Source organism: Manis pentadactyla, chromosome 2 (genome assembly GCF_030020395.1).
Source record: "Manis pentadactyla isolate mManPen7 chromosome 2, mManPen7.hap1, whole genome shotgun sequence".
NCBI classification, from domain to species: Eukaryota; Metazoa; Chordata; class Mammalia; order Pholidota; family Manidae; genus Manis; species Manis pentadactyla.
Window position 1 is genome coordinate 93,999,810 of NC_080020.1, and position 24,417 is coordinate 94,024,226.

The 24,417-nt window shown below is 37.5% G+C and overlaps 1 protein-coding gene across 4 annotated transcripts in view; it reads right to left on the minus strand.

Moving 5' to 3' along the window:
• The window catches only part of KIF2A (kinesin family member 2A), a 93,391-nt gene that overhangs the window by 42,102 nt on the left and 26,872 nt on the right, over window positions 1-24,417 (minus strand). For all 4 annotated transcript variants that reach the window (XM_036887713.2, XM_036887710.2, XM_036887712.2 and 1 more), the window contains exon 2: window positions 366-460. In XM_036887713.2, coding sequence (XP_036743608.1) covers window positions 366-460 — 95 coding nt within the window. The remainder of the gene's footprint in view (window positions 1-365; window positions 461-24,417) is intronic.

Genomic DNA, 24,417 nt, shown 5'->3' on the forward strand with positions numbered 1-24,417 from the left:
ATTTTGAGAATTATTTTAACAATTAAGTTTTTATTTTTCAAATAAATTTCCACAGATAATAAATGTTAAATGATTTCAGTCTAAGTGAATGGTGGTGACTTGAAAACCAGATTATTTAGCATTATATAACCCACATATATTTAAAGAATCTCAGGATTAATATTTTGTGGTCTTGATTACATGTCCAGTTATGTAAGACAAGCAGGAAGAATCTACCTTTCTTTGAGCAAAAGCTTTTTAATCCTTTCAAAGTTTTGCAAGGAATACACGCACTATGTAAAAACTGCATACTTTTCTGTTTTATTTTATATTCAGAATCTTCACTGCAGTACTAGAAATAAAATTTAACCCAGTGATGATTGTACCTCTTTGCCTTTTGTATCTCCATTTTCTATCCACTCAACAGTTACACTTTCATTGTCTTCATTTAAAGATGTTACCATTGCTTGATGTATTCGCCCTAAACAGGAATAAAATATACATTTTTAAAATGCCACGAATTATAGTATTCCTAAACACTGTCAAATAAAATTCTACATTTTACAAACCTTTCAAAGACTATATTAGCTGCCTTACACAGGATTTCCAGAGAGTCTCGGGATTAGGGAATGAACTTTGTCCATGGGACTATAAACCAGCTGCTACTTGTCAAGACAAGGAACTCAAGAAATTGAATTAGACTAAAGGTTTATTTTCAGCATACATGGTAAAACATGGCAAGGAATGCCTGAAATTTTATGCTGTGAAACAATTCTAATCATTTGAAACTTTTCTTACTATAAGCCAACAACTCTGCAGAACACAGAAAATTCATAAAGGAATTTTTAACGCTATATTGATGTGAAATACTTTTTACTTAAAAGTCACTATTATATATTGTACAAATTGGTATTTTAAAATTATGAGGAGGAGCCAAGATGGCAGCATAAGTAGGACAATGGAAATCTCCTCCCCCAAAAACATATTTTTGAAAATACAACAAATACAACTATTGCTAAAAGAGAGACCAGAAGATACAGAACAACAGCCGGGCTACAGCTACATCTGCGACAACCCAGCGCCTCACAAAGGGGGTAAGATACAAGCCATGGCCCAATGGGACCCGAGTGACACCCCAACCCCAGCTCCTGGCGGGAGGAGAGGAGTCGGAGTGGGGAGGAAGAGGGAGCCCAAAACTGCTAAATACCCAGCCCTAGTCCTCTGCACTGGGAGCGAAGACATACAGTGTGCAGTGTGCTGGATACTAGGGAAACAGAACAGTAAAACCTGTGAGCGGGTTCCCACAGCTGCGCCCCTGGGACAAAAGAAAAGTGAGTGCTTTTTGAAAGTCTTAGAGGGACAGGAGCCTCACAACTGGACGGCAGCATCCTGGCACACTCAGCCCAGTGGCTGGGAATCCCGGGGAACTCTGGGCACCCTAACCCCTGGGCAGCAGCACAGCTCTGAGGCCCTTCACGGCGATAAACAGCCTCCTGCCCAATCCACCTCTGGCGCGGCCCCGCCATAGCAGAGCAGGAGCCTGAAAGCAGTCACGCCCACAGCAACCAGGCGGAGCTTACTCCACAGCAGCCCCACCAAGAATCAGAGACCCCGACTGCACACAGCTGCCCAGCATAAGCTGCTAGGGGATGCCATTTTCCCAGGAAAGGAAGGCCAGGGGCAAGTGGAAAGGGACTTGGTTCTCCCAGCTGACACACGCACCAACTGCTCATGACTACCTCTATCGCCATGAAAAGGCAGAAGAATTTGATCCAGACCAGAATAACCCAGACATCCTCCACTAAGAGGGAACCTGGGGATAGATTTAACCAATTCTACTGAAAAAGAATTCAAAATAAAGGTCATAACCATGCTGATGGACTTGCAGAGAAGTATGCAAGAGCTAAGGAGGAAGAATACAGAAATAAAACAATCACTGGAAGCAGAATGGACGAGATGCAGGAGGCCATTAATGGAATAGAAACCAGAGAACAGGAACACATAGAAGCTGACGCACAGAGAGAGAAAAGGATCTCCAGGAATGAAAGAATATTCAGAGAACTGTGTGACCTATCGAAATGAAACAATATCCGCATTATAGGGGTACCAGAAGAAGAGAGAGAAAAAGGGATAGAAAGTGTCTTTGAAGAAATAATTGCTGAAAACTTCCCCAAACTAGGGGAGGAAATAATCGTTCAGACCACGGAAGTACACAGAACTCCCAACAGAAGGGACCCAAGGAGGACAACACCAAGACACTTAATAATCAAAATGGCAAAGATCAAAGACAAGGACAGAGTATTAAAGGCAGTCAGGGAGAGAAACAAGGTCACCTACAAAGGAAAACCCATCAGGCTATCATCAGACTTCTCAACAGACACCTTACAGGTCACAAGAGAATGGCATGCTATATTTAATAAAATGAAACAAAAGGGCCTTGAACCAAGGATACTGTATCCAGTATGATTATCATTTACATACGAAGGAGGGATTAAACAATTCCCAGACAAGCAAAAGTTGAGGGAATTTGCCTCCCACAAACCACCTCTACAGGTTATTTTGGAGGGACTGGTAAAACATGGCATACATGGTAAAACATGGCAAGGAAGCACTCCTAAGGCTAAATAGATGTCACCAGAGAAAATAAAATCACAGCAAAGAAAGCGGAACAATCAAATCACAGCAAAGAAAGTGAAACAATCAAATACTAACTAAAGGCAAAAAATAAAATCAACTACCCACAAAAGCAGTCAAAGGAAACACAAAAGAGCACAAAATAAAACACCTAACATACAAAAAATGGAGGAGGAGGAATAAGAAGGGAGAGAAATAAAGAATCATCAAACTGTGTTTATAATAGCTGAATAAATGAGTTAAGTTAGACAGTAAGATAGTAAAGAAGCTAACCTTGAACCTGTGGTAACCACGAACCTAAAGCCTGCAATGGCAATAAGTACATATCTTTCAATAATCACCCTAAATGTAAATGGACTGAATGCACCAATCAAAAGACACAGAGTAATAGAATGGATAAAGAAGCAAGACCCATTCATATATTGCTTATAAAAGACTCACCTCAAACCCAAAGACACGCACAGACTAAAAGTCAAGGGATGGAAAAAGATATTTCATGCAAACAACAAGGAGAAAAAAGCAGGTGTTGCAGTACTAGTATCAGACAAAATAGACTTCAAAACAAAGTCATAAGAGATAAAGAATGACATTATATAATGATAAAGGGGTCAATCCAACAAGAGGATATAACCATTATAAATATATATGCACCCAATACAGAAGCACCAACATATATGAAACAAGCACTAACAGAATTAAAAGGACGAAATAGAATTCGATGCATTTATTTTAAGAGACTTCAGCACACCACTCACCAAAGGACAGATCAACCACACAGAAAATAAGTAAGGATGCAGAGGCACTAAACAATACACTAGAACAGATGGACCTAATAGACATCTATAGAACTCTACACCCAAAAGCAACAGGATACACATTCTTCTCAAGTGCACATGGAATATTCTCCAAAATAGACCACATACTAGGCCACAAAAAGAGCCTCATTAAATTAAAAAAGACTGAAATTCTACCAACCAACTTCTCAGACCACAAAGGTATAAAACTAGAAATAAATTGTAAAAAGAAAGCAAAAAGGCTCACAAACACATGGAGGCTTAACAACATGCTCCTAAATAATCTATGGATCAATGAACAAATCAAAATAGAGATCAAGCAATATAAGGAAACAAATGACAACAACAACACAAAGCCCCAACTTCTGTGGGACGCAGCAAAAGCAGTTTTAAGAGGAACGTATATAGCAATCCAGGCATATTTAAAGAAGAACAATTCCAAATGAATAGTCTAAAGTCACAATTATCGAAATTAGAAAAAGAATAAAATGAGGCCTAAAGTCAGGAGAAGGAGGGACATAATAAAGATCAGAGAAGAAATAAATAAAATTGAGGATAATAAAACAATAGAAAAAATCAGTGAAACCAAGAGCTGCTTCTTTGAGAAAATAAACAAAATAGATAAGTCCCTAGCCAAACTTGTAAAAAGAAAAAGAGAATCAACACACATCAACAGAATCAGAAACGAGAAAGGAAAAATCACTATAGACCCCACAGAAATACAAAGAATTATTAGAGAATACTACAAAAAACTATATGCTAACAAGCGGGAAAACCTAGAAGAAACGGAGAACTTCCTAGAAAAATACAACCTTCCAAGACTGACCAAGCAAGAAACAGAAAATCGAAACAAACCAATTACCAGCAATGAAATTGAAGTGGTAATAAAAAAACTACCCAGGAACAAAACCCCTGGCCAGATGGATTCACTGGGGAGTTTTATCAGACATACAGAGAAGACATAATACCCATTCTCCTTAAAGTTTTCCAAAAATAGAAGAGGAGGGAATACTTCCAGACTCATTCTATGAAGCCAGCATCACTCTAATACCAAAACCAGGCAAAGACACCACCAAAAAAGAAAATTACAGACCAATATCCCTGATGAACATAGATGCAAAAATACTCAACAAAATATTAGCAAACCGAATTCAAAAATACATCAAGAGGATCATACACCATGATCAAGTGGGATTCATCTCAGGGATGCAAGGATGGTACAACATTTGAAAATCCATCAACATCATCCACCACATAAACAAAAAGGACAAAAATCACATGATCATCTCCATAGATGCTGAAAAAGCATTTGACAAAGTTCAACATCCATTCATGATAAAAACTCTCAGCAAAATGGGTATAGATGGCATGTACCTCAACATAATAAAGATCATATATGAAAACCCCACAGCCAACATCATACTGAACAGCAAGAAGCTGACAGCATTTTCTCTAGGATCGGGAACAAGACAGGGATGCCCACTCTCCCCACTTTTATTCAATATAGTAGTGGAGGTCCTAGCCACAGCAATTAGACAAAACAAAGAAATACAAGGAATCCATCAACACACACATCAACAAAAAGGACAAAAATCACGTCATCTACATAGATGCTAAGAAAGCATCTGACAATATTCAACATCCATTCAAGATAAAAACTCTTAAAGAAATAAGTATAGAGGGCAAGTGCCTTACCATAACAAAGGTCATATATGACAAACCCACAGACAATATCATACTTAACAGCAAAAAGCTGAAAGCTTTTTCTCTAAGATCGGGAAAAAGACAAGGATGCCCACTCTCCCCACTCTAATTCAACACAGTACTGCAGGTCCTAGCCATGGCTATCAGACAACACAAAGACATAAAAGGCATTCAGATTGGTAAGGAAAAAGTTAAACTGTCTCTATTTGCAGATGACATGATATTGTACATAAAACACCCTAAAGAATCCACCCCAAAACTACTAGAACTAATAGCTGAACTCAGCAAAGTTGCAGGATACCAAATACACAGAAATCTGTTGCATTCCTATATACTAACAATGAACTAGCAGAAAGAGAAACCAAGAAAATTCCATTTACAATTGCAATCAAACAGAATACCTAAGAATAAACCTAACCAAGGAAGTGAAAGACCTGTACTCTGAAAACTGTAAGACACTCATGAGAGAAATTAAAAAAGACACAAACAACTATAAATCCATCCCATGCTCAGGGATAGAAAGAATTAATATTACTAAAATGGCCATTCTGCCCAAAGCAACTTATTGATTCAATACAATCTCTATTAAAATACCAACATCATTTTTCACTGAACTAGAAGAAACAGTTCTAAAATTTATATGGAACCACTAAACAGCTGAACAGCCAAAGCTGCCATGAGAAAGAAGAAAAACGCTGGGGGTATTATGCTCCCTGACTTTAAGTTATACTACAAAGCTACAGTAATCAAAAAGTATGGTACTGGCCCAAGAACAGAACAATAGATTAATGGGACAGAATAGAGAGCCCAGATAAAAACCCATGCATATATGGTCAAAAAATACATGATAAAGGAGCCATATATATTATGAATATACTATATATTATAATATATATAATATAAAATATATAGTGTGAATATACTATGTGGAAAAGACAGCCTCTTCAATAACTGGTGGTGGGAAAACTGAACAGCTACATGCAAGATAATGAAACTAGATTACCATCTAAGTCCATATACAAAAGTAAACTCTAAATGGATCAAAGATCTGAATGTAAGACATGAAACTCTAAGAATGTAAACCATGAACTCTTGAAGAAAATATAGGTAAAAATGTCTTGAATGTAAGTATGAGCAATTTTTTCCTGGACACATCTCATTGGGTAAGGGAAACAATAAAAAATGAACAAGTGGGACTATATCTAACTAAAAAGTTTCTGTAAGCAAAGGACACCATCAGCAGAATAAAAAGGTATATTACAGTATGGGAGAATATATTCATAAATGAATCATCCGATAGGGGGTTAACATCCAAAATATACAAAGAACTCATATGCCTCAATACCAAAAGAAAAAATACACCCTGATTAGAAAATGGTTTAAGACATTTTTCCGATGTTGTCATGGCCAACAGGCTCATGAAAAGATGCTCCACATCACTAATCATCAGGGAGATACAAATAAAAGCCACAATGAGGCATCACCTCACACTGGTTAAAATGGCTACTATTCAAAAAACAAGAAATAACAAGGGTTGGAGAGGATTTGGAGAACCAGGAACCCTCTCACACTGTTGGTGGCAATGTAAACTGGTACAGCCACTGTGGAAAGCAGTAAGGAGGTTCCTCAAGAAACTAAAAACAGAAATACCAAATGACCCCCCCAGTAATTCCACTCCTAGGAATTTACCCAAAGAAAACATACTCCCTGATTCAAAAATATTGTGCACCCCTCTGTTTACAGCCACATTATTTCCAATAGGCAAGATATGGAAGCAACCTAAGTGTCCACCAACAGAAGAATGGATAAAGAACCTGTGGTAAATGTACAGAATGTGGTATTATTCAGCCATAAAAAGAAAATTCTGCCATTCGCAACAAAATGGACCAATGTAGAAGGTATTTTGCTAAGTGAAATAAACCAGGTGAAGACAGACAAATACCATTAGATTTCAATTATTTGTGGGACATAAAAACAAAGCAAAACAGAATGAACAAAACAGCAGTAGACTAAAAGACACTGAGAAGTGCTGGTGGTTACCATGAGGGAGGGGTTGATGTGGGTGGGTGGGGAGGGTGAGGGGGCTAAAGGGGCACAAAAATTCTCAAGCATAATATAAGTTGGTCACTGGGATGATAGTACAGCATGGAGAATATGTGAACGATTCTGTAACATTTTTCTATGCCGACAGGTAGCAACCACACTAGTAGGGGTAAGGATTTATTAATACTGGTAACTGTTAAACCACTGTGTTGTACCTTTGAGATCAACAGAAGATTGTGTATCAACAATACTTCAATAAAAATAATAGGATTACTGTAGTTTCCTATTCTTGACTGTTTCAATTGTATTTTTCTAGAATTATGGTTTTTTGGGTATAAAGTTGTTCATAAGTATATGAATGCCTGTGGTATCTGTAACAAGTCACTTTTTCATTCCTAACTTTCCAACTCATTTTTCCTTGATAAATCTCACATGAGATTTGTCAATTTTGTCTTTTCCAAGAACACCACTTGGTTTTGTTGAGCCCTTTTATTATGTTATTAAATACTTAATTACTGCTTTTATTATTTTTATTCCTTTCCTTCAACTTATTTTGTGAATACTCTGCTGGGTTATTTTTTTTCTTAAATTCTTAAGATGGATGTTTAGTTTACTTATCTTTATCCTTTTCTTTTTTCCAGATAAGAAATTAAAGTTATACAGTTCTCTACAAGACTGCTTTGGCAGAACCTTACAAATTTTCATATGCAGTGTTTTTGTTACTCAAATTATTTTCTGGTTTTCTTTATTGATTCTTTGACTCACAGTTACCTAGAGGTGTTTTTCAAATTCCAAACACACATGGGAGTTTTCTAGGTATCCTGTTAATAACTTTCTAAAGGTGAGATGCCTGACCAATCAGGAACAAATAAAGCCACAAACGACTGGTATGACTTCCCCACTGCACAATGGCTGAGTACGACCCAAGTAATTACCTTAATTGCATGGAACTACTTCTCTTGGAGGAAAATTTCCTTTTATAGGAAAATTTAAACCTAGCTCCAGAGAACAAATCTGCAGTAATTCTTTATTAGTATATTTAAAGACAAAGGTCTTTGTCTTCAAATAATGAACCTGACTCTGATTCTTTTTTAGGTTCCTCTCATCCTACAGGAGTCAAAACTTTTTAACCATCCTTGCCTGCTCAGCCCAACCCATCCCTTAGTATTTCTGCTCCATGGTGTTATCTTCTTGAGCTTAACTGAGTCTTTTTAGTTTTCTGTTAGGTTTACAGAGTAGGATGCCAATCCATGAATTGTGACCAGAAATCTAATCCATTTTAAGTCGCTTGTCATATTCATAGAAAATGAGAGCCAGACTTGAAAACTCTTAAGTTATTATATAAAACCAACCCTAAACTATTAGTTTCAAATTTCTAGAGAAGTATTTAAAAGTTTTCAGCTTTATTTCAACTTACTTGTAAAGATAAAGTAGTGTAAAAATGTCCTCTCTTGAGAGTGAAAAAAGTACTTGCAAAGACTTTTGGGAAGTATAGGCAAATCCTGTCAAATGTCTCCCACTATCATTTTCCCCAGAACACCTCTTGATTTTTAATCCCCAACTTCCTAAAATGTACTTATTTCTCAATGCAAGATATTCTGATCAATGTTTGTATGAGAGGATTTGTATTTGTATAAGCCAAAACTCAATCTGCATTTTAAACAAGACTATCCAAGGTAAGTTCTGCATCACATTCCAAATATAATTGACAGAATCATTAAAAAAAAGCAGGCCAAGTGTAACATAATGAGTTATAAGTAACACGTATTTGGGCATTCAGATGACGAAAAATGTGTTTTTCAGGTTTATGTGGTCTTCATCCAGTTCTGAAAACACTTCAGAGCCTTGCGTAAAATGGGTGTATTGTCATGTTAATGAGAGACTTTTGGACAAGGCTGGAGGTGAATCCACCAATGGCCAATGATTTAGTCAATCATGACTATGCAATGAAGCTGTCACCAAAAACTCAGAGCATCTCTCTATCTCTCTACCCTGCATCCTGCTTCTCTGTCAGAGACAGCTTCCATGTGCCAGCAAGCCAGCCCCCAAGGTCCACAAGGATAGAAGCTTTTTTGGGGAACTTGCCCTAAGTATCTCTTCATCTAGCTGTGAACTTGCATCCTTTATTAAACTGCTAAACATAAGTGTTTTCCATAGTTCTGTGAGCAGCTCTAGCAAATTAATCAAACCTAAGGGGTAAGTCTCTGGAACCTCCGGTCTGTAGCTGGTTTATTGGAAGTACAGGTCTTGTAACTGGCATCTGGAGTCGGGGCATGAGGAGTCGTCTTGTAAAACAGTATGGAGACATTAACCTGGAGAATCTGGTGCTTTTGATAGGCAGACAGTGCCAGAATTTAGTTGAGTTCTTGGACACCCTGCTGGTGTTCATGAATTGCTTGGTGGTGTGTGTGGGAATACCTCCTTCCCCACCCCACACCTTGGAACTGGGTCTGGAAACCTGAAAGGAGGTGTCAGAGCAGAGATTTGCTAGAACAGCTCAGACTCATGGAAATAGGTGGTTCTGAAGAGAAAGAATGAAAGGACAGGGGATGAGGAACCTTTGATACCTGGGTGGCTCCCTAATCACCCATGGTATGAAACAGCAGTTGCATTACAATCAGTTACTAAAGGCAAAAGTTACTAATGAAATTAACAAATGGCAGCAGACCCAACTCCTAAGGAGTTGGCATACTGGATATGTAAGAAAATGCAAACTAATAAGCAGCAGGCTAAATATACCCTTCACTGGTTATTGTTACCTGTAATAGCAAAAATGAACATAAAAGAATGTGCTGGGTCAGGCTCTGATGTTGAACCAAGCTTGCATTTCGGTCAATCTGAGCTTTGGCCATTTGGTCTCAAAGCTTCCTAGAAAGGGAAAAATTATGCTGGAGCAACAGGAAATACTTCTAAGGTCACCAATTAGATAGTTAATGTAGAGGGAGGGCAAAAACCAGGAATTGACTAAAACTAGGGTATGTAGTGTGAGGGAAGTGGCTCATTTTGTGCATCAGTAATACAACCTTCCTCAAGAACCTTTACTAAAGTGGACTGTAGGTAACCAATTTAGGGGCTGTGTCTTTGGGTTTTGAATGTTTCAGAGTGGAGGAGCATGTTTGGGCTGATGCAGGAACCATAGCTCACTACTGAACAATCACAGATAGAAAAGCATGTTTGGGCCGATGCAAGACCCACTCTAAACAATCCCGTGATTGAGACACACAGGAGATTATGTCTGAGGGAACAGCCAGCCTGGTAAACTGGGTAAAACCACTGTGAGGTCTGTTTATCCAGAGAAGGGGGCCTGTCCAACTCCCCCTATAAATCCCAAATGAACACCCCAGATGAAGCAGTTGATGTATTTAACATACAAGCCATGTCGGATTGGTTTTATAACGACCAAGATATTCACACACTGAATATCCTTAAACAGGTTATGGTGAATGCTGTGATTAAGGGGGCCCTGTTACGTAGGTACCCCATGTAACTTTACTGCTACAAAATCCAACAGGCTGAGAAGCCTTAACAGATTTACTATTTCAGCTTCCCTATGGGTCTGATACCAAGAACATTAAAGTAATTAAGAAAACCGAGAGAGACAAAGGGGAGAGTTCAGGGACTCAACCCAGTGGAGGTTACTGAAAAATAGGATGAATGAAGTGGACAACTGATGGGTTGAAACAAAGGTGTTAATGCAGCACTATAAGAGATTGGTTGGGCCAATTGGGAACTGCTGTTGCAGCACCTCCTCCTCCCCATCTCCCACCCTCCCACCCTCCCACTCCATACAGAGGCCAAACAAGTCTGCTCTATTTACCTCAGTTTGGAGAATTTAAAAAGCCTGAAGGCCAAGATTACAACTAGAAATCTGACTAGCAATCCCCTGGGGCAATAGTCCGTCAGGTTAATCACTTTAAAGACTGACAGAAGGGCCAGGGTCTTCTGGCCACACTCCCAGCTGGGGGCCTGGAAATATGTGCACATGTGTGGGTAAAATGGCCAAGGGCAGAAGAAACTTTTCTGGGACTCCTTGATACAGGAGCCCAATACACTGTGATTCCAAAACCTGTTGCTGAAAACTTAGTGGGGTATAAAGTTAGGGTGGGACGATATGCAGATACAACTGTTGACTGGATTAAGGTGAAAATCTGGATGAAAATTTGGTTATTTGAGCAGATTTTCTGTAAGGTGGTTTCATCTCCTTTACATGAGTATTTTATTGGGATGGATATTATGTCTGACTGGAGATTGCTTCCCCTACTTAATACAGTAAAACAGAAGGCCTGTAAGCCTGCTCTCAGGCCAGTTTTAATTGGACATGCTAAGTGGGAACCACTAGAACTGCCCAAGCCCACACAGGTGGTTAACCTGATGCAATACAGAATACCTGGTGAACAAAAAAAGACAACCACTTTAATTAATAATATGTTGGAAGCTGGAGTGCTGGCGCCAATGAATTTACTGCTCAACAGCCCTATACAGTCTGTGAAAAAGAGACTGCTTCAATGACTGAGTGACCTAATCTAGAAATTCAAGATACCCATAATGTCTTGGGTGATGTCAGAGAATCACTCTAACAAGGAAGGCAGTGCCCAGAAGAGTTACATAGTAAAATGAAAATGGTTCGTATGGGAACATATTCCAGGGGAATGCAAGGATGCCCCTCCACCAATCCATAAGCCCGTAGCCTCTTTTCCTCTAGGACCAACATTGGAGCCACCCAATAAGCTGCCAGAACCAACTGCTATATGGATGGTGTCCTAGAACAGCTCTCAGATATACTACAAAGACCTGTTTGGTTCACAGATGGCAGCTCCAAGATGAGTGGACAGTATCCTGTTCGGATAACTGCTGCATTGAGACCAGCAGATGGCAAGATTCTGGTTGAAAGAGGTAAGAACAAATCAGCTCAGTAGGCTGAATTACATGCTGTTTTCCTGGCAGTGATGGAAGAACTGAATAGTGATAAAAGCCCCTATGTCTGGATTTTTACTGACTCCTGGGCTGTAGCTAATGACCTGGCCATAAGGTCAGGTAGATGGACAATGGAAAACTGGACTATTAAAGGGATGCCCATGCGAGGCATGGCCCTATAGAAATCACTCGGAATTTAAGGGGTATATTAAAGTAAGACATTTCAATGCTCATCCAAAGATGGACTTTTCCAGGACTGGAAAAAGTGACTGAAACCACCAAGAGGACCTGTTGGTGCTCTCCCTTGAGGTGGCCACCTGGGTCCATGAAATGAGTGGATATGGTGGGGCTGCAGCAATGCAGAGAAGAGCTGAATCTAGACATATTCCTCTTGCACACTATGAGGCAGAGAATGCCAACAAGAACTGTTCTGTCAATGAGCGAGACAAAGACTGCAGCTGGCTATGGGGAAAATTCCCAGGTGGAGTCCTGCACATAGGTGGCAAGTGGATTACCCTGGACCAATGCCAGTAGTCCCTGGGAGCTATAAACGGGTCCTTACCAGAACAGACACTACTCTGGACTGGGCTTTGCATACTTGGTGGTAGATGCAAATGCTCAAAATGCCACTGAAGGATTGAAACAGAAGATACTGTACTGACTTGGACCACCAAGGAACATCTTTTTATTTAATTTAATAGTGACTTGATAATTGTATCCATTACTAGACACTTGCTACAATAGGTATAGATACCCCATTATACTTTTTTAGCACAATAAAGTTGATATACAGTATTACCAAGTCACATCTCTTCAGACAAAGGGACACACTTTAAAACCAGTAATGTCCAAAAGTGGGCCAAGAGACATGACATCAGATGTATGAACAATGCTGCGTATCATCTTCAGAGCATGGTTTAATATAAAATTGGAATGGGCGGTGGAAACATTTGCTATTTAAAACGGGGAGATAAAGGCATGAGGGGTGGGCTTACAGCCTTTAAGAATGTGTGCTCACTCTCAACATGAGGGGGGCTGAGGGAGGATCCCCACTGGATAGACTCCTTGGCTTTTCTGGGGGATTTGCAGAAGAGTGTGGGGGAGGATGCTACTGAGGCTACATAGTTCTTCCCCCACATCATCACAACTCTGTTTTCCTACCTGATGCAGTGGTTTCAGGACCAGGGCTACACGTGCAGGTGCCAGAAGGAGGGAAGATTACTAAGGAAGAAGTCATAACCATATCCTAAGTCTTAATGTCAGAATTCCTAAGGGCCTGATGGGGTGGACCGTGCTTTCACCCCATCTGACAAAGATGGGGTTAACAGTGAATCCAACTATGCTGCCTAGTGGTTGGGACAGTCCTCTGGTTCTCCACCTTTGTAACCCTACCATCTAGGAGTAGGAATGGACTGTGGAGGCAGGGCAATTGCTGCCAGCAATCTGGACCATCACAGTGGCCACACCTAATACCCTTTCCACAGGTGGAAAAGTCTGGGTAAAGATAAATAACAAATGAAGAGAAAGAGAAATTACAGTTGAGGGTAAAGGGATGAATAAGTGGGTTATGCAATAATGGAAATCCAACATTTTATTCATTTTGAGAGAGGCTCAGGGCAAGAGAATAATAGTACCTCTTAGCAAAAGCAGATGCCCAGAAGCAAGAAAGCTGTATGTTTGCTAAAACCACCTCTGCTTTTGGAACCTGAAAAGGTCGAATGGTAACCTGCAAACCTGAATGGCATCACTCTGGGAGACACACTGTTTGTAAGATTTGTTGAACTGGACCAATATAAAAACGTTGGAAATTGTCTCTTGAAATCTGTCCCACTCCACACTGGCTTCTCCAAATGTCAGGCCTACTTGCATTGGTACTATTATTATATCTGTTGTATAAATGCTGTATCAAATAAAAGTGCTCTGACAGGTATGATCGTTTTGCTAAAACGAATCCAAGCTTGACAACCAGGGTGTGGACTGCAATATAATGAGTTGTAAGAAATATATATTTGGTCATTCAGATACTGGAATCAGGTCCAGGAACCTAAAGAAGTTAGTGTGGAATTCACCAAATATCAAAGTAGGCACAAGGTGATGCTTCCATCATCCTGTGAGCTATTTTCTGACATGTGTGTTTATCCTGAATGTATTTCCACAGCCTCTCATATTTATTTAGTCCTTTTTTTGCCTAGTGTTGAAATACTCCCAAAATAGTTAAGAAAATGTTGAACGAAAATACTGGGTGTGGATAAAATGAAGGTTCCTGTGCTCAGGATTCTCAAATGGCCCTGGTTGGCTGGCTCACTTACACATATGTGGGCAATACACGTTACTGACTCTTTATAAAGAGTCCTGCCCAGTGCTCTGGGTGACATGGTGGCACGGTTGGAAGGCTACCGGAGAACAGATCAGAGGCTGGAGTGGTGGCAGCATCAAGGACAGAGACTGAGATGGCTCTAGGGGTAGAGAGGCCCAGAGGCAGAGACCGGCTTGCTGTATGAAGACTTGCTCTAAGTGGACAGGATTCTAGTGACTGACCTGCCACCATGGAAATAAAGTTGGGTATAACCCTTTCACCCCAAGAACATTCTACTGTCATTTCTTTGGTCACACTGAATCCACAGTGAACTTGTCTGAGGCTGAAACCCATTGTTAAGAAACTGGGGATAGGCACAAAGCAAATATAATGGAATATTTTAATGTATATAAAACTGTTTTGTTACCCTTATTTACTGTTAAACATGATAGTTTTCTACATATATATACGTAATTTATAGTGCCAGTGACATTTCTGAAATTGGTTAAAAGTTTGGGTTGATAATTAGCACAGAGATTTTTTTTCCCATTTAAAATGTAAGCAAATTGGTCCCTAGTCAGCATTTTCACATATAAAATCTGATTTTTAGGTCCAGATTACTGACCTTAAGTGGGAGAAGACTGTATATTGTTTAAAAACAGGATCCTCAGAGGTTCCTGTTATTGAGAACAAATAGACTTTCAAATACAATTCGATCATACAAAAACCATAATTTTAAGGAAGTCTGTTTTTGACCATTTTTAACCTCAAAAATGTCAATTGCATATTGTTCAACCTTAGAGATAAGTAAATTTCACCACAAATTTATTGTCTTACAAATCAAATAATACATGAAGTATTTTGAAATAATAACCTTACTTCAAAGCCATTTTATGGTTAGTTCATTTTAAGATCTTTACATCATTTAACTCTCAACTTTTTGTTACCGTGAAATCAAAGGGGAAATAGTTTAAACTGCAGCTTTTTCATGCCTGTTAGTAGATAAAGACAAATGATTTTTTTAAAAGAATAAAAAAAAGAAACCATACAAATGAATGAACAGAAGAACAAACAACTGAATTCAAGCCACCTTTTGCCCCAGTAAACAAAAGTAATAAATACATGAATTCTGTATTTTAGGACTTAAAATCTTTAAAATTAAGATGGTTGTTTAAGATTGCTATTAGTGCTATTTCACTTGCCATAAAATCTCATATATTTATTGAGCTGTCAAAAGTAAGTTTTACATGTTGACAATTACCTTTTGGTCTCTGAAAACAGGATCCTATCATGTTTTACTAGTTCACAGCTGCATTCACAGCAGCTGTGAAGCTAAGAAATGCCAGCAACCAATTAGGCTGGCATAAACCTTGCCTAGCATATAAAGTATAATTTGGTTGCAAATGCAGAAGACAAGAGCCAAAGCAAAACAGCCAAGAATACTAATAAAATATCATTACAAGTATTTAAAAGTCTCAATACTTTAAATGCTAACAAATATATGTACTTTATTAAAAGGATAGTGTTAGAACATCAGGAAAAATATGAAAAGGCAACAATCCTTTTCAGACCCATGCTGTTTTTAAAAAGGTTGCAGCTGTTTCTGACATACGCAGGATTACAAACTCCATATTTTTTTCTATTCCTCATTACTCTAATCAGAGTTGAGGTATACATAAGCACACATATCTTCCCCAAAAGTAAACATTATTTTTATCAGTTCCTCTTGAGCTGTTTCTATGAGTTATCTTTTCATACTTTTCTTAAGACCTTAATAACATATTCAAAACTGAAACATACAAGAATAACAAAAACAAATGATTAGTGAAAATAAAACTTGAAATATACGATTGCTTACAATGGTGATTTTCAAACCCTGTGAAGTTGTTCAAGTTCACTGTTTTTGTTTGAAGTCTGATAAATTTTAAAATGACAAAAATTAATGCTTGTGGATAAAATCAAAGTTCCTGTGGCCAGGATTTTCACCTGGCCCTGGTTGGGTAGCTCACTATACATGTGTGGTCAATACGTTGCTATTGACTCTACATAAGAGCTGGGTGACAGGGTGGCACAGCTGCTAGGGTATAGGAGAGTGGAGCAGAGGCTGGAGTGGTGGCAGCACCGAGGACAGATGCCCAGAGAATGGCTGTGTGGGCAGAGAGGTCCAGAGGCAGAGACTGGCTTGCTGCATGCAGACTTGCTCTAAGTGGAGGAGACTGTTAGTGACTGACCTGGAAATAAAGTTGGGTATAACCCTTTCACCTCAAGAACGTTCTACTGTCATTTCTTTGGTCACACTGAATCCACAGTGAACTTACCCAGGACTGAAACCCATTGGCAAGACAATGCTTTATAAGTATCATTAGCTAATATAACTATTTAAAAACTAGTAGTCACTGGTAACTCATCTGTATATAGCCATATAATGAAAGCTAATACAAAAAACTAGCTAATTTAAATATATAATTCTTTATTGTTATTTCTTTTCTTTTTTAATGTTAACAGTTTATTGCTTTAGACCTGTTTGGATAACAGAAAAATAAGCAAAAATGAGTTTCCATATCCCTTAACCGTAGTGTATTTATTCTTGATAAAACTAGGAGTAACAGCCTCAATTTTCAATCAGAATACCACTGCACAATTTGAAAGGGCTCTTACTCGCTTTTTAAAAAATGGTGGTAAAATCTTTGCAAGCAAGGACAAAGAGAAAAGCAAGCATTACCATCCCTTCTCAGAAGAACAAAGAAATATTACTATGAATTATAAAAATCATACATTCAGAACAAGTGCTTCTAAGAATAATGTTGTTTTGGGGGGGGGTGTATGTAAAATATAAATGGCTTACTCAAAGTAGTTGGTGAATAGATATCTGAAAGAAACACTTTCTTCCAAGTCATTTCCTACCAGATTAGAGTACTGATAAGTTATCTTAAAACATAATGATCTCAAAATTTTTGCAACTTTGTATCATGTGGCTTATTAAAATCTAAAATAGGTTTCTTGTTTAAATAATTAAATTTTGTACAAAACATTAGTTTCAATAAAATAAATTAACTGCATATTTAGTATTTTACCAATAGCGCAAGTGTAGAACGCAAATTAAAAAATTTGAGTGCATCCTTCCGAGTCAGAAAAAAACATATTAGCTTTTGTTGTCTAATGAGGTTTGTTTAAAAAAGTCACATTTCCTTTCTTCAATTTATTAAAAAGACTGAAAGCATGCTCCTTCAGGAACATGAAAATAAACTCTTTACCATGCTTACAATACTATCTTCTGATACCGTAATAGTAAAATGGGGAAAAAATTGGGAAAAATGAAGATTGCCAAAACACCACCTTAAAACAGAAAGACTAAATATGACAATCAAAAGACAGTACTAAAAGACTTACTTAGAAAATGAAAAACACTGTTAAGTATACAAAAATATTCATACATTATTTCTTATCTTGCCAGCAGTTTATTCTCTGAAACAGTAATGTTGACAAAAGATCTGGTGATTTTGTTGGATATCATAACAGATCCAGCAGAGGTCCAACTCCCAAACTCTGATATCCAGGTTGTTAGGTACCTAAGCAGTGTTTATGAAAAGAATCCTTAATGAGGACTATGTAAGCGTCACACCTTCTTCAATAGCTTTGGTGAAACAAGGAGCCATTACAGAAGGACACAAATAATGCCTCAGCTGACACTGGTAACAGTGCCGTTGCTGTTTAGAAAATCCTTGGGGAATGTGACTTTGCCAAACATAGAAACCTTTTTGTTTTGGTTCATCACATTTAAGATGTTAACTGTTTACAACTAAATTAAAAAGTCCTAGCATCTCCCTTCTTAGACTTCAAAGTGGAATTTTTACACTAGAGAAGAAAAATGGGAATGATATACCTAATAATTTTCATGAAGAAAATGCAACTTAAAAATGGGTCAACCTTCACTTACATTGCACATAAACTCTAAGTTTTTATAGTCTTACCTCATTTGTTTTAGAAAAGGATGTGAAATGTTAATACTGCTCAGCATCTTTGGGGTGGCAGGCAAATTTCCGATATTGTTGTTTGTGATGATTGAAACACTGCACACTTAACAATTTGGGTAGAATTATCATTTAGAAGGGCCTATTGTGCAGCTTTTTGAAAAAGTTCCATTCTGAATTTAAACAAGGTTAACAAGAAAAATGTCATAAAGGGGCCATGATCCCATTTAAAAGTATTAAATAATTTCAGTTTCTTGATATTATTCTGCACATTTGGGGTTGGGGGAAGGGAGGGTAAAAAACTACAAAACCACTAGTAAAGAGAACATAAAAACTACATTTCTAAAATCACGATAGGTTATATGATTATGACTCTGGCTGAAACAGTGAAAACGTAAAAAAAAAAAGCACAGAACAGCATTTAAAAAACTTCATGGAAGTTTATTAACTAAAGTTTACTACTTAAGTAAATCTCAACACACTTTAATTAAGCAGCTGCTCTTCATAGTTCTTCATATCTACATTCCCGTGGATGTCAGAATATCCAAGACACATCTTTAATCACCTGTTAAAAAATAAAAGACTCGCTATCTAAAATACCAGTTTTAAAGTGGTGGTGTTAAAATAACACGTCGTGGCTGACAAGCCAAAGATTTGAAGAACTGCCTTTCACAGATGCTCTGCTGGATATACTGAGCAACACTATCTAATTGCTCCCTGGTTTAAATTCTTATTTACTAAAAAGGGAATTCAATACAGCTGCACTATTCTGTGAACTTTTCATAGCTACATGTAGATATCATCATCTCTTATCCTTAAATACAACCTAAGAAGAGAGAGACCTTTTGGAATGTTTTCAACAGCAGTAACCCAGGCAATCTAGATGTATTCATGTATTTATTAACAAAATTTAAACATAATTCAGAAAACTGCCAAAAACATTATAAAATGTTCAGTCATTCCAACTGGTTTTCAGCTACCTCCAACTTTCAGTAAGGAATTTAAGGCCAGAACTCAGGTGACCAAACTTAGTAAAAATTGCAGACATGCTAATGAGGACACCAAGCAGAATGGTAACATCAGAATCTTTCAAAAAACCTCTCACTGCTAAAGAGGCTAAAGCAATCTGAATATTCTACTATGAGATAAATCTTACATTAGCACTTAGAAAAGAAACTTGCTACTGTCTAACAGCAGCATATGCCAACACTAATAAGAAAAAATGGCTAGTATTAAAAAGCTAGCTTGTCTTCCTTTCCTGTTTTTCAAGATAATGGACAGAATATATTCCCTGTAAACCATAAAGAATGTTATAAACACATTATAAGTGATTTCCAAAACCACATATTACAAAAAAGAATTCTGTCACCAGAAAAGGAATATGGGACATGCCTACCAGGTCAAATAATAATGATATTTATATTTAAATGTTAAAATCAACAAAAAACTGCTAGAGACATAGATAAAATCTTAATTGAAAATGCTCAATCTCTGGTCATACTCATATGATGTTAAACCATCCACTGCTGAAAATGAATTAGTTTAATTTTAAAGTAGTTACATTCTTAACCACTATACAGGAGTGCATTCTTTCTACCATGTTAGGACAAAGTAGGGAGGTAGACTTCTCCACGACAGAAAGAGGGCTCTTACCAGGAACCCAGTTAGCCAGCATCTTTATCTTGGTTGGACTCCCCAGCCTTCAGAACTCTGAGAAATAAATGTTTAAATTACCCTGTGGTATTGTGCTATAGCAGCCCAGGCAGACTAAAACATCCTCTTTCAAATGGTAAAGGCCATGATCAGGAAATAAGGATATCAAGATAAGGTCCACTCCCAGCCCTGTGCCAAATATCTCAATCCCTGATTGCAATTTCCCTATTTCTCCTAGGAATTTGTCATCACAATCTCTGCTCCCCTCTAGGTAGGGAAACCTATGATGACAGAGGCTCTGAACCACGGAAGCTTCTACTTTCAATGCCTGGCCCATATGGATAAATGGGTGATCACCCCTTTAAGCCTTTTAGTGCTAGAGTAAGATGTGGAATAGCAAATTAGTGTGGCTAGAACAAAAGGTACACAAAGAAAAGCAGAGCCACAGAAGCTCATTACACAGAAGCTGAAGTCAGATTGAGTTTGGCTTTGTACACATTAAATTTGAGGTATTAGATATCTAGTGGAGGTATCTGTTATGTACATATACATAATATGGACTTGACATACTGAGGATGTTCCAGGCTGAAGATAAAAAAAAAAATGCTTGCCAACTGTCAGAATACCGATCATACATTCTCAACAGGGGTGATAATACCTCCAAGGGGGCAAAAACTGGCTCTTTGGAAGGTGATATCTCAGACATTACAATGGTCTGTGGTACTCTAAAGGGCCACAGCACATAAACAAATACATAATATATGTGGTATTAAAATTTTATAGGAGGGTGTGATAAGGAGAAAAAAAGTCTAAAACATCTATTTGGAGAGAGGCAATAATGAATGAATTTGGAAAACACTGGTAGAGTATTTAAGACAATGAAAGTAAATGTGATCACCAAAAGATGTGAATAAAAGTACTGGTCTTGAATGTACTGAAGTCAGAGAGATAATGAGATACCCACAAAGTAGATCAAGAAGCTGCTTGAGAAAAAAAAAAGAAAAATCAGGAGAGTAGAGCCCTAGAAAGTTAAGATAAGAAGGTATTTTGAGAAAGAGTCAGTCATCAACTGTGGCAAATGGTGTTAACAGAGCAAGTAAAATAAGGGCAATGCCTAAATGTGAGAAGTGAGATAAAAAGTTTTTGTTTTTTTAAGATGAGAGAAGAAACAGCATTCTAATTATACTGATGGAAATGATTCAGTACAAAAGAAAATACTGATTCTGCAGACAAAGTGAACTGATGAAGTGGCAACTTCAGGCAGGTGAAAGCCAATAGGATCTAGTGTAGCAGTGGAGAAAATTTGTCTAAAATAGGAACAAAAAGAATTGATCCATGACAAAGTAAGGAAGGCAGAGTTATGGGTCCAGATACTGGTTTTTGGGTAGATTTGATAGACTAATAGTTCTATTCTGATTGTTCGTATTTCTCAGTAGTGAAATAGCAAGCAAGTTCAAGTGCAGGAAGTGTAGGTGAGGAAATAGCACTTAAGGGCTTTAAGACAAAAGTCAGCTAGGAAAGAGTAAATGGGCTAGAGATAGTATAACTCATTTGAGGAAAGTAGCCATGTATTTAAAACTGACTAATCAGCAAATTTATGATTTTTCCCTCTTCCAGTCAATTCCCGACAGTCAAGAAAGGGCAAGATTTAAAATATACGTAGTAAGGGAGTGATCTGGGCTTTTGCCAATCAAAAGAGGGACAAAGGAGTTGAAGGTATCACGTGAGGCAGTGTTTTTAAGGAAGCAAATAAGGACGTAAGGGGCAGTAAGGAACAATAAAAAGCAGATTTATAAATCTGGGTGGGGTCAAAAGATTAGTGGAGTTAGGATACTAGGAGTATGCTGGAAAGGCAGTGGTGACTGAAAAATAGGATGCTTGAAACTGAGATTATAGAGTTACTACATAGAGATGTCAGGGTAGTGAGCTAAGGCCAAGGGTAAGATCACTGAAAGGGAAAAAGGAAAAGAGACTCAAAGAACTGAGAGGCCAGGGTACTGGAAGGATTATCTATATATGAATGGTGCAATTACCAAGGAGTATGACAGGAAATGGGAGGAAAGTACAACAGTGAGCCAAGGGCAAAAATCTTCAAGGAATTAGGAAAGCTAGTAATGTCTGAGGTTTCTATCTTGGGAAACCAGGTATATGGTGTTTCCATTAACCAAGATAAAGAATACAGGAAATGCAGAAATCTGGAAATACAGGAAATGCAGAAATCTGGAGATAAAGGTAATGGATTCCATTTCTGACGAGAGTTTAATCTGAAATAATGGCAGGAAATCCATGTGGTAGTATCTAGAAGACAGATCTGGAATTCAAGAGAAAGAACAGGTCTAAAGGGTCATTTAAAAACAGTTTTCATTTAAAAAACTTTCAATTCTATTGTGAAAAATTGCAAACATATACAATATATTTTAAATGTCAAATATTCTTCATTCAGTTTAAGTCTTAACACATGGCCAATCCTACTGCTACTCCTCCCACCACAACTAGATTATTTTGAAGCAAATTCCAGATACATCAATTCATCCATATTTACAAGTATGTATGGAGATACATTTTATGGGTTTTTCACATTTTCCTTAAAAAAAAAAAAAGCCCTCTAATTCATTTGTTTTTCCTCTTTTTACAGATGTTTCACTACAACTGGGAGGGTTTTTAATAAATTGAGCTCCATGCCACTGATCTGTTTGAAAATAATAATAAAGATGTGATCATGAAAGAAGCCAAACAAATCATCTTTACCATAGCTCAAGTTTAAACTCCATTTGCCATTATGTCTGGTTTATGCCTGGTTTTATGCTGTGTTTACTATGGTTTCTCTAAATCCCAGACACATTATACCACATATGCACATCCACACACAACATAATATATGATCTCCCCCAAACTTTCAATTCTGGTAATAAAGACAGTCAACTAGAAGAATACAATTTCAATATATTTCAAGACCTCCTCCATCCTGTATCAAAGAACTGCAATGTATTTGCTGACAAATGCTAAATTAATTTGCTCTCTCTGTTAACAAATCAATAATGAGTGTTAGGATAAAAAAAGTACATGGGTAAATATTTTTGATTATCTAGGTCATGTAAAGAATTATAGAAGAGGATAGAAAAGTAGATCACACCCCAGATTAGGCAATAGTGTCTTAGATACAACAACAAAAGACAAGATAAACTAGACATCATCAAAATTAAAAATCTTTTGTGCTTCAAAAGATATTAATCAAGAAAGGGATAAGACAACCATAGAATGGGAGACACTGTTCTAAAGAAGATACACAAATTGCTAATAAGCACATTCACACCCATGAGGATGGCTACAATAAAAAGGAGACAATAGCAAGTTTTTGCAAAGATATAAAGAAACCAGAGCCCTTATACATTAATGGTGAGAATATGAAATGGTGTAGCCACACAAACAGTATGACAGCTTCTCAAAAAGTTAAGCAGTTACCATGTGACCCAACAGTGCCAATCCTAGGTAAATGCCCAAGAAAATTAAAAACTTATGTTCACACAAAACTTTGAACTAAAACTTAAGCAAAAAAATTTTAATTAAGAAAAAAGGAAGAAACAATCCAAATGTTCATCACTTGATAAGTAAAATGGAATATTATTCAGGCCTAAAGAAGAATAAAGTACTGAAACATGGCACCACACTGATGAGCTTTGAGCATGCATTATTGTAAGTGAAATAAGTTAGATATTAAAGGCCACATTTTGTATGGTTCCACTAATAGGAAATGTCCAGAATACGCAAATCCACAAAGACAGAAATTTGATTCACAGATGTCAAGGGCTGGGGTGAGGGGGGAATGCAGAATGGGTATGGGTTTCTTTTGGGATGGTAAAAATGTCCTGAAATTATTTAGTGTTAATAATGACATCATTTCATGAATATACTTAGAATCACTGAATTGCCCACTTTAAAAGCGTGAATTTCTTCCCTTACATGGAATCTTATTTTTTTCCCTTTACTGAGATGTAACTGACATTGTATTTGCTTCAGGTGTATGACATAATGACTCAACATTTGTATACAGTGAAATGATCACAATAAACCTAGTTAACATTCATCACTACACATAATTTTTCCTTGTGATGAGAATTTTTAAAATTTACTCTCAACAACTTTTAAACACACCACACAATACTCACTATTGTCACTATGCAGTGTATCTTATGACTTATTTTCTAACTGGAAGTTACTACCTTTTGACCCTTTACACCCATTTCACCTACCCCTTACCACTCATCCCCTGCCTCTGGCAACCATCAGTTTGTTCTCTGCACTTATGAGTTTGGCTGTTTTTTGTTTTAGATTCCACATACATTGTATATATGTAACATTTAGGAAAATCTACTCATCCATTTATGGACACTGATGTTGTTGCTGTGTCTTGGTTATTGTAAATTACACT